Source organism: Artibeus jamaicensis, unplaced genomic scaffold (assembly GCF_021234435.1).
Source record: "Artibeus jamaicensis isolate MK-2021 breed Jamaican fruit bat unplaced genomic scaffold, CSHL_Jam_final contig_47, whole genome shotgun sequence".
NCBI lineage: Eukaryota > Metazoa > Chordata > Mammalia > Chiroptera > Phyllostomidae > Artibeus > Artibeus jamaicensis.
The window spans coordinates 2,529,085-2,544,284 of NW_026521848.1; the positions used below are offsets into that span (position 1 = coordinate 2,529,085).

The 15,200-nt window shown below is 55.0% G+C and overlaps 1 protein-coding gene across 1 annotated transcript; it reads left to right on the forward strand.

Annotated features, from left to right (window-relative positions):
- The first annotated feature begins 1,765 nt into the window (after positions 1 to 1,765).
- YIF1B (Yip1 interacting factor homolog B, membrane trafficking protein) lies at positions 1,766 to 10,737 on the forward strand. Its single transcript, XM_037141854.2, has 8 exons — positions 1,766 to 1,875; positions 7,180 to 7,418; positions 7,500 to 7,604; positions 7,800 to 7,878; positions 8,017 to 8,074; positions 9,068 to 9,223; positions 9,308 to 9,401; positions 10,337 to 10,737. The coding sequence occupies exons 1-8, from the start codon at positions 1,833 to 1,835 to the stop codon at positions 10,490 to 10,492; spliced, it is 930 nt and encodes a 309-aa protein (XP_036997749.2). The 5' UTR covers positions 1,766 to 1,832; the 3' UTR covers positions 10,493 to 10,737.
- Positions 10,738 to 15,200: the final 4,463 nt, after the last annotated feature.

Sequence of the window (15,200 nt, forward strand, 5' to 3'; positions counted from 1 at the left end):
ATAATATGAGGTGAGACATGAAGGAAGAGAAGGGATGAGGCAGGGTCTCTTTTCTAGGCAGAACCACAGGTCTACGCCTCCACTGAAAGGGGAATCGTTCCTTCCCTGTTCCCCCTGTGCGTTTCTCCACATTCCACTCCCACTGGACTCAGCACCCTCTATGACTGCCTTCTGGAAGGCAGACCAGAGGCCTGACCACATCTGATTGGCAGATGAGCGGGGCTGGTGGCCCAGCTCAGACACACCCCAGCTGCTTCTATTTATAAAACTGTGGCAGCTCTTAGGAAGAGCCCAACTTGGGACTGAGAACTCACCAGAAGAGATGCCTGATAATACAACAGTAACAGTGGGGGCCAGTGATCAAAGGCTCCAATATGTCAGGCCTCTGTGGACACATGAGGTTGTAATGACTCCTCAACCCCTCTTCTATTATTCCCACTAAACAGATGAGAAATTGTAGGCTAAAAAATTTAGTAGTCACAAAACTGGTAAGGTGTGACTTATGTGGACATGAGGTGAGCAGAAAGCCAAAATACTTACTTCACTAATAAAAAAAAATATTTGCCCTGGCTGGTGTAGCTCAGTGGATTGAGTGCGGGCCTGCGAACCAGACAATTGCGGTTCGATTCCCAGTCAGGGCACATACCAGGGTTGCAGGCCGGTTCCCTGCAGGCCAGTTCCCAGCAGGGGATGCACAAGAGGCAACCATATATTGCTGTTTCTCTCCCTCTCTCCTTCCCTTCCCCTCTAAAATAAATAAAATCTAAAAAAAAATTATTAAAAAAATATTTGCGGAAGAATTTAGAAACGAGTGGGAAAGCTGAAAATGAGAAAATGCTGGTGGAGCCCAAGGGATGGATGCTAAACCAGAGGTGCAGAAGAGGAATGGGGATACCTCACTCACACACACAAAAAAAGCCTGTGACTTAGCCATGACTCAGAGGCCAGAGCAGCCCTCAAGATCCCCCCAAAAGACAATGTCTCAGAGGAGGAAAGGGAAAGCCACAGTGATAGAGCCACTCGCTGACATTCTTCCGGAGTGCTATCACTGCCCAGAAGTCACTTCTACCATTATCTTTGCCTGAGATAAGTGGAGGACAGTGAGGGACAGAAAAGGGGAGGCTGAGAGGGAGGGAAAGGGGGAGACCTAGTTTGATACATGGGGAGACTGAGGGACAAAGAGGAGAGACTAAGGAAGCTTAATTATCAGGGCTCCTCACTTGCAGATGTGCCTGTGTGTGCTATGGGTTGCTGGGAGTTTTAGTTTTTTTTGGAGGACTGGGAAAGCTAGGAGGCAACGCAAAACATTTTTATGATTTTCTGGGAAAACGCCTAGAGATATCTTCTTCATGGACACCTTGGTTCTTACTGCCTGACTTGCCGAGTATCCTTTTCTCATTCTGAACGTTCACCTCAATAACTAAGTTCTGCAAGCTGTATAACTGTCAGAGCCCGGACCACTTCGCTGAGCCCTGGGGAACACTCCTCTCTTCCCTAGCTCTAGCTTGCTCTCAGCGACCCTAATTGAGCGACTGTCCTTAGAGAACTCCATTTCCCATCGGCCTCTTCGTTCGACACCTACAGTTCCCAGACGCGACTGGCCAACCTCTTGGATAGTGGACCTGCCCCGCCCTCCCGCTGCTCAAGTCTGAACTCGGCTTACGTCACGGACCTCCTACCCACAGCCGATTCGTCCAGGCCTCCGCAAGGGGGTGTGGCTCCTGGACGCTTGTATCACCCATTGGCTGTTGCGTGGCAGGTAGGGTGTGGCTACGGAAGCCGGGCGGGCATATTTCGAACCGTGGCTCGGGTGGAGGTGGTGGCGGCCAAAGATGCACTCCGCTGGCTTGTCGACGGCGGGGACACCCCGGCAGCGTAAGTGGCGTACGTGGCTGGCCGAAGAGAACGGGCGGGCCGCCAAGGTGGTTGGCGGGGTCGCGGCAGGTCAGAGGTCACGAAGTCAGGGATCTGGCTCTTTGAGGTGTGCACCACGAAGGGATGCCAGCTCCGGGTAGGAACGCATTGGGGTCGATTCTTCTTTAGAAAGTTTTTGGGAAGGAAACAATTTGGGGCAGGATATTGTATGATAGGCAGAAAAGTGTGACTTTCGTGGATTTGCAGGAAGCGGTCAGCCTGGCCCCTACCCTTCTGTGTCCACGGGCTGTCGCCCATTTAGGACAGCGTTCATAGCCCTTCGTGAACGGAGAAGGCCAATTATCCCTCATTTAAGATTTGAACCTGTGTTTATTTTGCTGTTAACCACCCTTCTTCATCTTTATGAACTTCTATCTCTCTCTAAGTTCCTCTTTATCTCCATGAGTGTGCTTTCATCTTATTTTTTCATTCATTACATCTGGCCTCACCACCCTTGTGCCCAGCCCTGTGCTAAAATGTGGGTACCTGGTTAGTGACCAGCATTGCACTGGCCCTCGTTAACTTATAGCTCAGAATTTAGTGGGAAGACAGACACTAAACTCAGAAACAAGTCAGCCAGATAATTTGGGGACTAATTAGGGCCATAAAGGGAATAATTCAGGATGTTACTAGGAGTTGGGGAGGCCTCTCTGTTGAGGTAGACAGTGTGGTGCGCTCAGTCCTCTCTTCAACCATTAGTAAAGTGGCTGGCTCTGTGGTAGGTGATGCTGGAGATACAGCGGTGCCCCAACAGGTTCCTATCCTCACGGAGCTACCAGTACAGAGCAGAAGACAGCCTCAGGCTGGAAGGGTGGGCCTGTGAGAGAAGCAGCACAAGCAGAGGGGGTAGGGCCAGAGCAGGGGAAGCACAATCAGAGTGGTGATGGCTGGGATGGGGGTGTTGACATAGCCCAGATGAGGCATGTGACCCATCCTGGGGGTGTCAGTGAAGCTTCCTGGTAGAGGTATGAGTAACGAAGAGGAATTAGTCCAGAGAAGGGGATTTGCGGTGAGAGGGAAAAACATTGGAGGTCTGTACTGAGAAGTACACAGATGAATGTATTTGTAGCTATTGTGATAAGTACTCAGAATGGAAAAAAAGAATCACTAGATATTATGAGAAAGAACAAGCTGAAGCTAGTTAGTGCTTTATAGTGAGGAGTGAGAAAGGTCTCTCCGAGAAGGAAACATTTTTTTTTTTTTTACAGAAATTGACCCTTATTGTACTAAAGTCTGTTTATAACTTTTGATACAAAGTAAGGTTTCAGTACGGAAAATCCCGGTCTGGCAGAACAGGACCTGTGCACACTGAACCATCACAGCCCCACGGCCTGCCGCTCAGAGCACCAGCCAGAGTGCCCGTGAGTTAAGACTTTGAGATAGCCTACAGTTTGTCTCAGCTGTCTGAGCTAGAAAACTTGTGCCTGTAAAACAAAGGGCAAAATTGAGGACTGAAAAGTGTCTATTTCCAAACAACTGTGAGAGAAAATACATCTCTCTTTAAAAAAAAAAGTCAGTACGGCCCTGGCTGGTGTGGCTCAATGGATTGAGCACTGGTCTGTGAACCAAAGGGTCACCGGTTTGATTCCCGGTCAGGACACATGCCTCGGTTGCAGGCCAGGTCCCCAGTGGGGGGCACAGGAGAGGCAACCACACACTGATGTTTCTCTCCCTCTCTTTCTCCCTTCCTTCCCCTCTCTCTAAAAATAAATAAATAAAATCTTTTTTAAAAAGTCAGTATGGCTAAACTACAACCTAGTGTCTAGAATTACAAAGAATAAAATGAAATCAAAGATTTCTTGCTAGTACAGTGAAATGTTAGGAACAGTATTAGAACATAGGACCCGCCTCAGTGACACACACACGGAGCCTGGCACAGTACCTGCTACTCACAGGACACACAGTTCAGGGAGGAACCACGTCAAGTCTTCAGCCAGAGACATCCAGCGCCGGAAGTGCAAAAACAAATAAGTAAATAAAACCAAACAAATACTGAACAAAGACATTCATGTGGAGTACTTCTTGTTCATGCCGTGAGTGCTGAGGCCAAGACTAAAAGATCCCACTGTCTTTTTAGATTTTTTATAATAACAACCCTAATCACCAGGCTTCCTGACATTCAAAGCTTGAGACACTTTTCACATCCAAAAGAGCGAGAAGGAAACATTGAGCTGAGTCCAGAGTGCTTGCAGTGGCAGTTGGTAATCATGGGACAGTGTTCCCAGGTGATGGTGTTGCATGTTCAAGAGCCTGTGGGGGCCAGGAATTTGGCTGGGCCAGAGTCAGGGAGGAGGCTGTTGTGGCTGGGATGCAGTGAGCCCCAAGGGGAGGTAGTAAATGAGGATGGTTGGCCGGGCTGGGTCCTGTCTGCAGGACCTCACAGGCATTCGGGTGTTATTCTCAACACAGTGGCCCTGATCTTCGGCAGAGGACAGGAAATGTTTTCTATGTATTTATTTATTTTTAGAGAGAGGAGAAGGCAGGGAGAAAAACATTGACGTGCAAAAGAAACATAGATGGATGGGTTGCCTCTTGCATGCCCCCCGCCGAGGACCTGGCCTGTAACCCAGGCCTGTGCCCCAACTGACTGGGAATCCAGGAATCCAACCTGACCTTCCGTCCTCAGGCTGATGGCCAACCCACTGAGGCACACCAGCCAGGGCAGGACATGTTCTCTCTGTCATTTAAATGGATCACTCTGGCTCCCTGCTGGAGAGAAGATTGGTACAACTAAGAATGGACTAGAGCAGGGGTGTCAAACTCATTTTCACAGGGGCCACATCAGCCTCACAGTTGCCTTCAAAGGGCTGAATGTAATTTTAGGACTGTATAAATGTAACTACTCCTTAACAGTTAAGTGAGAGCTTGGTGCTGCTGCCGGATAGAAACAAGGTGCTGGGCCAGATGAAACAAGGTGGAGGGCTGGATTCGGCCCTTGGGCCTTATGCTTGTTACCTGTGAACCAGAGGACCCAGAAGGGTACATTTAAGTCAGGTGAAGTCTGAGAGGGAAGGGTAACATTGAGACATAGTAGGTGAGAACTAGCGATTGGCTGGTTAGATGTTAGACAGAAGGGGAATCAAGGGGTGGGAAACTGAGGTCAGGGCCCAGGGGCAGCCAGAGGGCACTGCCAGGAAGTGGCCAGCCTGGATCTGGGTACCGGAGAGAAGTGGTGGCTGGAGACGAGAGCCCAGAGCCCGAGGCACACAGTGCCTGCGAAAGCTGTGGGTGTGGGTGAGACTGCCCTCAGTGAGAGGCAGAAGACAGGGCAAGGGTGGGAAATTGAGGCACACATGTCAGGGAGCTGGAATAAGTTACTGATTGAGAGGGACTGATCGCGAGACGTCAGCTTCATGAGGGCAGGAGTTTTTGTCCTTTGGATCATCGCTGCCTGCATCAGAGCCACAGAGGGGTGCTCAGTAGGTGTTTATAGGGCTCAGATGGGAAAGAAAAAAAGATGGGTACAGTGTCCCGGAAGCCAAGAGAGCAGAGCTGGAGGTTGGCATTTGGGGCAGTGCAACCAGTGCTGTGAGGACTTGAGTTGGATGAGAGCGGGATAATGGCCTCAGTCTGGTGGTGGGTGCAGAGAGCCTTTAGGAGGCCTCTGGGAGCAGGACCCCAAATGCCACTGCCTGAGGGGGTTACGCCGAAGGAGGGAGAGGCTGGCACCAAAGCTGTCAGGAAGTGACCCTTCAGGCCAGAAGTGGGAGGGGAAAAGAGAAATGGAGCTTGAGGGCACGTAGGTAGGCCCGGGCTGCCTCCTCTGGGAGTAAGGACATCTGGGTCAGGTTTCCGGCTACAGATAATCAACAGGAGGAGCTGAGGGGCTTGTCGTTGGTAATAGGTGCCAGGCCAGGGCTGAGCCGTATGAGCACTTTGCCTTGGAGAGAACTGAGGCACCGAGAAAAGCATGATGCAGGTGATTTGACTCCCTCCCCGTCCCACTGCAATGCTACCACCCTGTCCCCTGTGCGCACAATGGTGCCCGGCACATAGGAGGCCTCAGTGAGTATTGGCTGTGGCAGCTTCCCTTACTGCTTAGAAGTAGGGGCCCTGGAGCCAGAGTGCCGGGTTCAAATTGGCCATCTCCATATTCCTGTCTCCTTCCTCTTCCTTACTCCCCGCGACTTAGCACACCTCTAGCAAGTCCTGGCCCTCTGGCCTCCAAAAGCCATCCGGAGACAGCCCATCCCCAACCTCTCTGCCCACCCTCCAGTCCTGCCTGTGGCACCAGCACATCCCTCCCTCCCTCCCTCCCTCCTCTCCCCTCCCCTCCCCTCCCCATCCCCAACATGAAGCCGAAGGGGCCTTTCAAAAACTGGAACTCTGGCTCTGCCTCTTACTGTCTGTATGACTTTAGACAAGGACCTGAACCTCTTTGGGGCTTGCTTTTCCCATCTGTAAAATGGGGGTGCTAATAGCATCAGTGCAAATGGGTTGTTGTGAGGATTAACTGAGTTAATCCATAGTGTTCAGAACACGGCCTGATACGTGGTCAATGCTCAGCTGGGGCTGAATTGTCGTAGGATTTATTGGGCAGCCTGTGTTGGACTCTTGCTCTTCTTTGCTCACTCAGTTTGGCTCTTTGCACAAGTCATTTAGCCTGTCTGGGCCTTGGTTTCCACATCTGGAAAATGGGGGTGGCCACTGATTCATTCATCTGGTTTTTATCAAGTGCTGCGTATGGAATTCAGCGATGAACAAGACAAAGAGTTTTGTGGATAGGCCAGGAACAAAAGAAATCAAACGTGTAGCATCTCAGCTGGTGCTGAGTTCTGTGGCTGTACATGAAGCAGGGAGGGGGGTGGGGAATGCCACCTCGGGAGGCCCGGATGCAGACAGGGTAGGGGGGAAGCCGCACCGAGCCCAGACTTCAAGGAGAGCAGTGAACCGCGAGGACAGCTGAGGGACAGAGGGACAGAGGGACAGCCAGTGCCGCGGCCCTGAGCTGGGAGCATGCCTGGTGTGCTCAGCGAGCCTGAGGCCCCTGTGGCTGGAGCTGACTGAGGGAGGGGAAGCACGAAGAGGCGTGTGGACAGGGACCTTGTTCGTACCAAGCTCAGCGCAGGGTTCTGTGCACAGTAGGCCCAGTACCTCGTACCCATCAGCATCCCCCTCCTCGTTACCTGGATGGCTGGATGGCAGAGCCCTCCCACACTTGGCTGGTCGACCCGTCGTCGGACAGGAACACCCGCGCCGCTGCGGCAGCATGGGAGGGAGCGCGCTCACAGAATGAACCAGGCTTCCACCTCTCTCCCGCCACAGCCTCAAAGCGGAGAATCCCTGTGTCCCAGCTGGGCATGTCTGACCCCCACCAGCTTTTCGATGACACGAGTGCGGCCCAGAGCCGGGGCTATGGCGCCCAGCGGGAGCCCGGCGGCCTGGGCTGCCCTGCAGCCGCCCCCTCGCCCCAGGGGGCCTTCCTGAATGACCCAGTGTCCAACATGGCCGTGGCCTACGGGAGCAGCCTGGCCGCGCAAGGCAAGGAGCTGGTGGATAAGAACGTGAGTGGGCCGGGCCGGTGGGGGTGGGGAGAAGCCTGGGGCCCTGGGGCCAGGGCTTCAGGTAGAGCTCTGCCTCTCCAGATCGACCGCTTCATCCCTGTCACCAAGCTCAAGTACTATTTCGCCGTGGACACCCTGTACGTGGGCAAAAAGCTGGGCCTGCTCTTCTTTCCCTACCTGCACCAGGTCAGAGCGCCCTGTGCCCCGGGGACTGTGGTCTGAGGGGAGACAGCCTCTGGGAGCGGGCTGTGGGCGGGGCTGAGTCAGAGGCGGGGGTACCATCAGGGACGGGGAAGGTAACTCAGCCTAAGAGGACCTGTGAACAGGGTGGAAGGAGCCCAACTCGGGGGTCCTTGCCTGCCACCCCCACTGTCCCCATAGGACTGGGAGGTGCAGTACCAGCAGGACACGCCCGTGGCGCCCCGCTTTGATGTCAACGCTCCTGACCTCTACATTCCAGGTATCACCCTACCCACCACGGCCGCGCACCCTCCTCCCTCTGGGTGGGCGTGTCTAGGGCAGAAGCTGCGTGGCGGGGGCGCAGGCACGATGGTCCTTCCTCTGACCTGTGTCGTGTCTGTGTGTCTGCCTCCCACAGCTATGGCTTTTATCACCTACATCTTGGTGGCCGGCCTGGCTCTGGGGACTCAGGAGAGGTAAGGGTGGTATGAGGTTCTGGGGGAGGGTGGTCGGGACAGTCTCCTGGTGCCCCTTCTCAGAACAGCCCCTCCCGGCTCCCGTTTGGCCCCAAAAGGAGCTCTAGGTGTCACGCTCAGGGTCACCCCCTTTCCCACCCACGTGTAGTTATCTAAATCCGTCCTTCCCCTCGGCCTCCGCCACCAGGTCCAGTCTCATCCTCGCCCTCTCCTAGCTAGCTGCCCTGACCCTAGACTCCCCCTGCACCCCAACTCCAGCAGCAGCCAGAAGGGTCTAGTCCCACCCTGCCCAGAAGCTGCCCGTAGCTCCCTGGCCCCAGACCAAGCCCCAGCTCCTTAACCCTGCGCTGCCCTCCATGAGGCCTTTCTCTGCACCTCCTCACGCTGCTGCTCCGTCCTGGTCCTCTTTCCATCCTCCGGAGGGACCGGTACTGCCGCCCCAGGGTCTTTGTGCAGTTTCCTTTGCTCGGGAGTATGTCCCTCCCCCACATCATCACCTGTTGAGCACCTGCTCACTCAAGATGTCTCCACTCCAATGTCACTTCCTTGGGGAAGCCTTCCCATTCCTCAGGCTGGGTCGAGCCCCCACCTCTCGCTCATAGGCCCCATTCATTTCCCTTGTGACACTGAAAATAATTGTCATTTGGGTAAATTAGCTATTGAGAGACCAGGGACATGGCAGAGCCCAGGGTCCTTTGTTCCCAGCCCACTGTTGTCTTCAGGGCTCAGTGCAGGTGTCCCCTCCTCTGGGAAGGCCTGAGTCCCCTCCACGCTGGGTCAGGCTCTGCCCCTGCCCTGGGCTTCCCCACGACATGTCTAGGCTGTCACTGAGGACAGGTCTGCCTTTCCTGGAATGGGCCTTCCACGCAGACAGCGCCCAGGTCCGTCCTGGTCATTGCCAGGTCTCCAGCCCCACCCAACACAGGCTGTCCCCAAGTGGCTGTTTAGGGAGGGTTTCAGCGGGCCGATCAAATGACAGTTCGGTGCCCACAGGTTCTCCCCAGACCTCCTGGGGCTGCAGGCCAGCTCGGTGTTGGCCTGGCTGACATTGGAGGTGCTGGCCATCCTGCTCAGCCTCTACCTGGTCACTGCCAACACTGACCTCACCACCATTGACCTGGTGGCCTTCTTGGGCTACAAATACGTTGGGTGAGTATCACCGTCTCTCCCACTGCCCCCCAGCCCCAACCTGGGCCTCTTCTTCAGACCAGCCTTTCCCTCTTCAACCCCCAGGATGATCGGCGGGGTCCTCATGGGCCTGCTCTTTGGGAAGATTGGCTACTACCTGGTGCTGGGCTGGTGCTGCGTGTCCATCTTTGTGTTCATGGTGAGCTGGGGCTCAGGGCAGCATGAGGCTGAGAACACAGGCCTCTTGGACGGAGTTGGGGTCCCCTGGAGGCATCCAAGCAGAGGATGTCAGGTGGGGAGTTTAGACCAGAGCAGCATTGGCTGAACTGAGGAGCCCTGGAGTGGGTGCCGCGGCCTGGGGGTCAGGAAGGCTTCCTGGAAGAGGGGGTGTCCAAGGTGGGGTTTAAAGGAAGAGCGGAGCCATCCAGATTGTTACGGTGGGGGGGCGGGGCACTCACCCTTACCCTACTCTGCTTACATGGTGGGCCTTCCTGCCAGAATTTCCTTTAGGATGAAAAAATGTTCAGCACACCCGAAGTAGTTTGTGGGAGGGCCCGTAGCGAGGTGCTGGTTAGGAGGGCCAGTGGTCGCCAGGCCTGGGTCTGACCCCAAGCTTTGCTGAATCCAGGCAGATCCACTTCCTCTTTTTCCACCTCAGTTTTCTCTTGTGAGTTGGGGGTGGTAGTAATGCACCTCGGGATACTTGGAGGACAGTGTGGGGAGCCGACAGCACGGACTGGCAGCTGGTGGGTCACATCTAACCATCCAGTAGACTTTGACTTAGGTGTCCTTGTTTACAAAGATTTTTCAAAAAGGCATTCTGGCTTGTGTTACAAATTCTCATCTGAGTAACGTAAGCAGGAGACAGCAGCCAGAGCCGCATCTGGCCACCCCATCCAGGCTCAGCATCACAGTGCTTCCTCTCTTCACTCGCTCAGGGGCCTGGCCTGGGTTTGACCCCTTACATTTTCTCCCAAGGCCTTGAGCGGCTGCTCACTGTCTGTTAGATTTGGGAAGCTAAGGAGCCCCGAAGCTGGGACTTGAGCTCAGCTGCCCCTGTGGAGGGAGGGAGAAAGCGGAGGCCGCAGAGGGGCCTGGCCCAGAGGGCTCAAGGGTAACTCCTACCGGCCCCAGATCCGGACGCTGCGTTTGAAGATCCTGGCGGAGGCTGCGGCCGAGGGAGTCCCAGTGCGCGGGGCACGGAACCAGCTGCGTATGTACCTGACCATGGCCGTGGCCGCGGCGCAGCCTCTGCTCATGTACTGGCTCACCTTCCACCTGGTGCGGTGAGGACAGTGGGGCCCGCCTCTAACTGCTGTTCCTGGAGGCTACCAGCTACCTGCCAGCTACCAGCTATCGCCTGCCGCCGCAGCTATAGTCCAGACAGTCCTCTTCCCCGGGGCCTGAGACCCTCCCGCGTTCCACCGCCCTCCGCCCCGCCCCCTTCACCACCAAGTGCTGAGATCCCCAGCTGCACTAGCCGTCCCTCTGGCAGGTGGCGGCTGTTCCAGAAACAATAAACCCTGATGGGCTCAGCGTGGGTGGCCTCTCCTTGGTGGCTGCGCGTGATTGCCCGGCAGGGGGCAGGCTAGTCTCGCAGGGAAGCAGGCCGGTGGGGCAGGTGCAGTGCACAGCTGCCTGCAATGGAGAGGTCACCAGAAGGCCTAGAGAAGGTTTTATGAGCCGGGCAGGGCCAGTCAGTGGGAAGCCTTCTTCCCCTTTTTATCTTGGGCTTTTTGACCTTGCCCCGGGTGCTTCCCTGCGTTTCTGAGCCTGAAGAGTGGGACTGTGGGGCCAAGGGCAGTGGGGCTGGGAGAGGAGACCCTTTAGTGAAGGGGTTGCCCAGATTCCCGGCTGGCCTCTGCAGGGGTGGAGGCACCGGGCACCACCTGCTGGGGAGCAGCAGGCCTTCTGCCTTTGCCTCCGAGTCCGAGCCGCTGGAGCTGCTGGCAGAACCTGAGGAACTACTGGGGCTGCGGCCGTGCTCATTGAAAGCAAAGGAGTGAGGCTGAGGGCCCCCAAGTTGAAAGCCTGAGCTCGAAGCTCATCAAGGTCAAAATCACTCCTATTTCACCATACTCCCTGCCCCCTGGAATGTCGGATTAGCTGCCCCTGCTTCTGATAGACCCTGAACTTTGGGGAAGCTGTGCTTGGGGTCACTCACCCGGCTGGCCGCCTTAGGCTTCTTGGAAGTGCACTCCAGGGCTGCTGAGAGACGGTGGCTGGGTTGGCACAGGGGCAGGGAATGTTCCCTGAGCTTCAAGGTCTGCACTCCCAGGAGCACAACTGCCACAGGCTAGCTGCGTGGTGAGAAGAAGTATGTCCAGAGTCAGGGAGGGGGGCATCGGGACCTGCCCGCCCGGGGAATGCTGAGGAGCCCCACCAGACCTTTGTCCAGCGTCCTTAGGTCTGACTGGGCCCCTCCCCAGCACCGCCCAACTTTCCCTCTGTGGGCAGTGGTGGGGCGAGTGGACAGTTAACTGCAAAATAAAACAAAAACACTCTTCAGCCTTGCAACTGAGGAGGACCTGGGGGTTGGGGTGGGCAGTTGGGGACTTCTGGGAAGGGGGCTAGAGGTGTCAGCTTCCCTCAAAAGGGTCAGTTGCCTGCGTGCTCTTGAGGAAGCACGGAGGGTGGGTGGCTCGCCGTGACCTGTTGGAACGTTATCGCTCCCTGTGTGTTTATTGTGTGCCACTCCGGGCGCTATTCCAAGGGCTTCCCGGACATTAACTCACTTTAACAACCCCTCTGTTGGCTTGGTGACAAGCAGTCTGAAAGGGGAAGAGCATGAACTTGGGACCAGGCTGCTGAGTGTGAAGCACAGCTGGACCTCTTAGCAGTGGGGTGATCGGGGAAGTCGCCTTGTCTCCTCGTGCCTCAGTTTCCTCATCTGTAAGTGGCAGCTGCCAAACGGGGGAAAGGTAAGAATCCGATGTTTTAGTTTCCTAGGCCTGTGCCTGGCACAGAGTAAGTGCTTAGGAAACAATGTTTTGGCTTTTTAAAAATAAAAGGTAGATAGTGTTATTATCCCTGTTTGGCAGATGAGAAAACAAAGGGACCGAAGAGTTAAGTGAGGTGACGAGGGGCACGTGCAGCAATGTCACACGGGAGCCGGGATTCACACCCGGCGTGTGGCTCAAGGCCGAGGCTGTGCCTGCTCCCTCCATCTCACCCTGGACAGCCCCCAGCAGCCGGGGCAGCCTGTGGCACCCGGCCTTCCCTCTCCACACGGCTGGCCCCAGGTCAGGCCAGGCAGGAGAGCCACCTGCTCCATCCGCTGTCAGGCTGAGTGTCCTTGTGAGTTTCTGCCCGGCAGTGAGCTGGCGGGGCGGGGGGCTGGGGAGCGGGGGTGTCGATGGATGGGCAGTGATCAGCCTTGTGCACTCAGGTCTCTGCTCCAAAGTCCATTCCTCAGAGGAGCCCACCCTGGTGGCCGGCTCCACAGAGCCCCGCCACTCGGTCCCTTCCTCCCTGCCGCATAGCGCCCGCACAGCCCGTGCTCAGCACTCTCCAGACTCATCCTTCGCTCTCGTGCCAACACCGTGCATTTTCCAAGCACCTGCTGCGTGTCTAGCACAGTTCAAGGGCTGGGGGTACAGCGGTGAACACAATTTCCAACCTCCTGGAATTGACATTCTGTGGGGGGAACAAGGTGCAATATAGAGTCAAAACGTGAAATAAGATGACCATTGGTTGGTGAATGGATAGGCAAAATGTGAGATATGTACACAGCAAAAAGGACAAACTGACCCAGGCTGCGTCACAGGCGAACTCGGGAACATGATGCTAAATGAAGGAGCTGGGCACGAGACGGCCATTGTGTGGTGGCGTCCTCGCGGTGTGCTCGTGGGGGGCAGGCAGGCAGAGCGGGTCAGTGGATGCTGGGAACTGCGTGGGAATGGGGGTCAGCATGCGTGGGCAGGAGAGATTTTGGGGTGAGGGGAGGGAGTGTTCCAAAACTGATGTGCAGAGACAGTTGCACCCCTTGATAAAGTTACTAAAGATCACTTAAGTATACATTTGAAAGGGGTGAGTTTTATGTAATTTATAAACCCAATAAAAGCTATTTTTAAAAAAGTAAAATGTGCTCAGGAGAAATACAGCAAGAAAGGAGAACAGGTAATAATAACTGTGGGGGAGGGGTGGGTTTTACACAGAGTTACCACGGAAAGCATCACTGAAGTCACTTTGAAGATGTGAAGATGAGAAGATAAGCCACACAAGCACCTGGAGGAAGGGTGCAAAGGCCCTGGGGCAGGAATGTGCCTCTGTGTCTGAAGCACTGCCCGGTCAGAGTGGCGGCGAGAGTGCAGGGAAAGGACATGGAGGGGAATGGATGCGACGTCTTGTAAATGAAAGGTCTCTGCTCTTCACTCTGAACAAGAAGAGAGGTGAAATCACTGTGGTTTTCCCCACACCTGGGTGCGGGATTTGAGAGAAAGTGGCTTCCTGTGCTGGCAGGTCATAAATGCCGAATGTGGGGACCTTGTCTAGTTCGCTCGGCACCAGAACAGTGCGTGCTGTCATCTCGTGAGTGAGCCAGGCTCCCTGCTCCAGGCACTGCGCCGGCGCAGGTTAGCACAGAGTGGTTACGAGTTGGAGTTCTGGCGGTCAGCCTGCTCACAGGGCACCCTCGCGCTACCCCTCACTGCTCTGCGGACAAATGAGCACCGTGCTGGGCCTCAAGTTTCCTGCTCTGTAACGTGGAGAACTGACCTTATGAAGTAGATGTTCTCCCACAGAGCCTGCCTGGTACAAGATAAATATATGCCCAGTAAATGCCAGGGTTGGTTGGTTTGTTCATTTATTTTTAGAGGGCAGGAGAGAGAACCATATTAATTTGTCATTTCACTTATTTATGCATTCATTGGTTGATTCTTCTATGTGCCCTGACCGGGGATCGAACCTGCAACCTTCATGTGTTGGGACCATGCTCTAACCAACTTAGCTACCCGTCCAGAGCATCAGGTTTCACCGTTACCCACAAACACAATCTCATGTGTCCTTGTGAACCTGGCCTCAAAAGGTACAGTTTAATGCCCAAGGGCACTGGGCTAGAAGGTAGTAGAGAAGCAGGGTGGGTGGTCTTCCAGACCCAAGACAAAGTGCAGTGGAACCTCAGTTCTCCAACTTAATTCACCCAGAAGGCTCTTTGGGAAGCAGTTTGTTTGAAAACTGAATCATACAGGTATCAGCATGAGGGGGTTATTGGGCCGAGAACCAAACTGAGATGGGAGACATTCAAAAAGTGAGGTTTGACTGTGGCTCTCCGCTACTGTGCAGAAATTGCAGGCAGGGCCAGTGGGTCCGGGGAGACCACAACCTGGCCCTCCAGACTCCCCTCTGGTCACGCCTGCACGTGGCAGCCTCTGCAGAGACCCAAAGACAGAGGCTGAACAGGGCAGCTTCGTTTTTCTCTGCCATAAAAGCCTGAGCTGGTGGGTGAGTCCAGAGTGGGTGACTGGGTGGGTGTGGGACCTGGCTCCTTGCATCTGGTGGCTCTGCATTCGTCCAGGGTGTTGTCCAAGGACAGGCTGGCCCCCAGCTTGTCCTCAGAAGGGGAAGGGGCAAATGAAGGCAGAGTACTGCCCTGCTCTGCCTGACCCTTTCATTGAATGTACTGGGGTGGCACTGGTTAACAAAATCACTCTGGTTTCAGGTGCTCAGTTCTACAACACGTCATCTGTGCACCGTATCTGACCCAGGAGGTTTACAAAGCAGGCCAGGTTAGAGCTGGCCTGTGAAGTGAAAGGCTGCTGATTCCCAGTCAGGGCACGTACCTGGGTTGCAGCGTAGGGACAACCCAGGTTGGGAGAAGCACCCATTCTGCTCTTGGGAAGATACTAGGTCCCTGACATTCAGTTCTCATGGCTAACAGGCGGGGCAGCAGCTGAGGCCTGTGCCCCCCCCCCAGTCCCTGCCTCCCCTGCCTGTTCCCTCCGCACTTCTGCCTGAAAGTAAGGGAAAAAAACCCACAAAACTACCTAAGGGTATAAGC

Excerpts from the sequence above, each read along its gene's own strand:
- YIF1B (XM_037141854.2), top strand. The coding sequence starts at position 1,833 with ATGCACTCCGCTGGCTTGTCGACGGCGGGGACACCCCGGCAGC. Across the intron at positions 7,879-8,016 it reads TCCTGACCTCTACATTCCAG|CTATGGCTTTTATCACCTAC; the intron begins GTATCACCCTAC and ends TGCCTCCCACAG. Across the intron at positions 8,075-9,067 it reads GCTCTGGGGACTCAGGAGAG|GTTCTCCCCAGACCTCCTGG; the intron begins GTAAGGGTGGTA and ends CGGTGCCCACAG.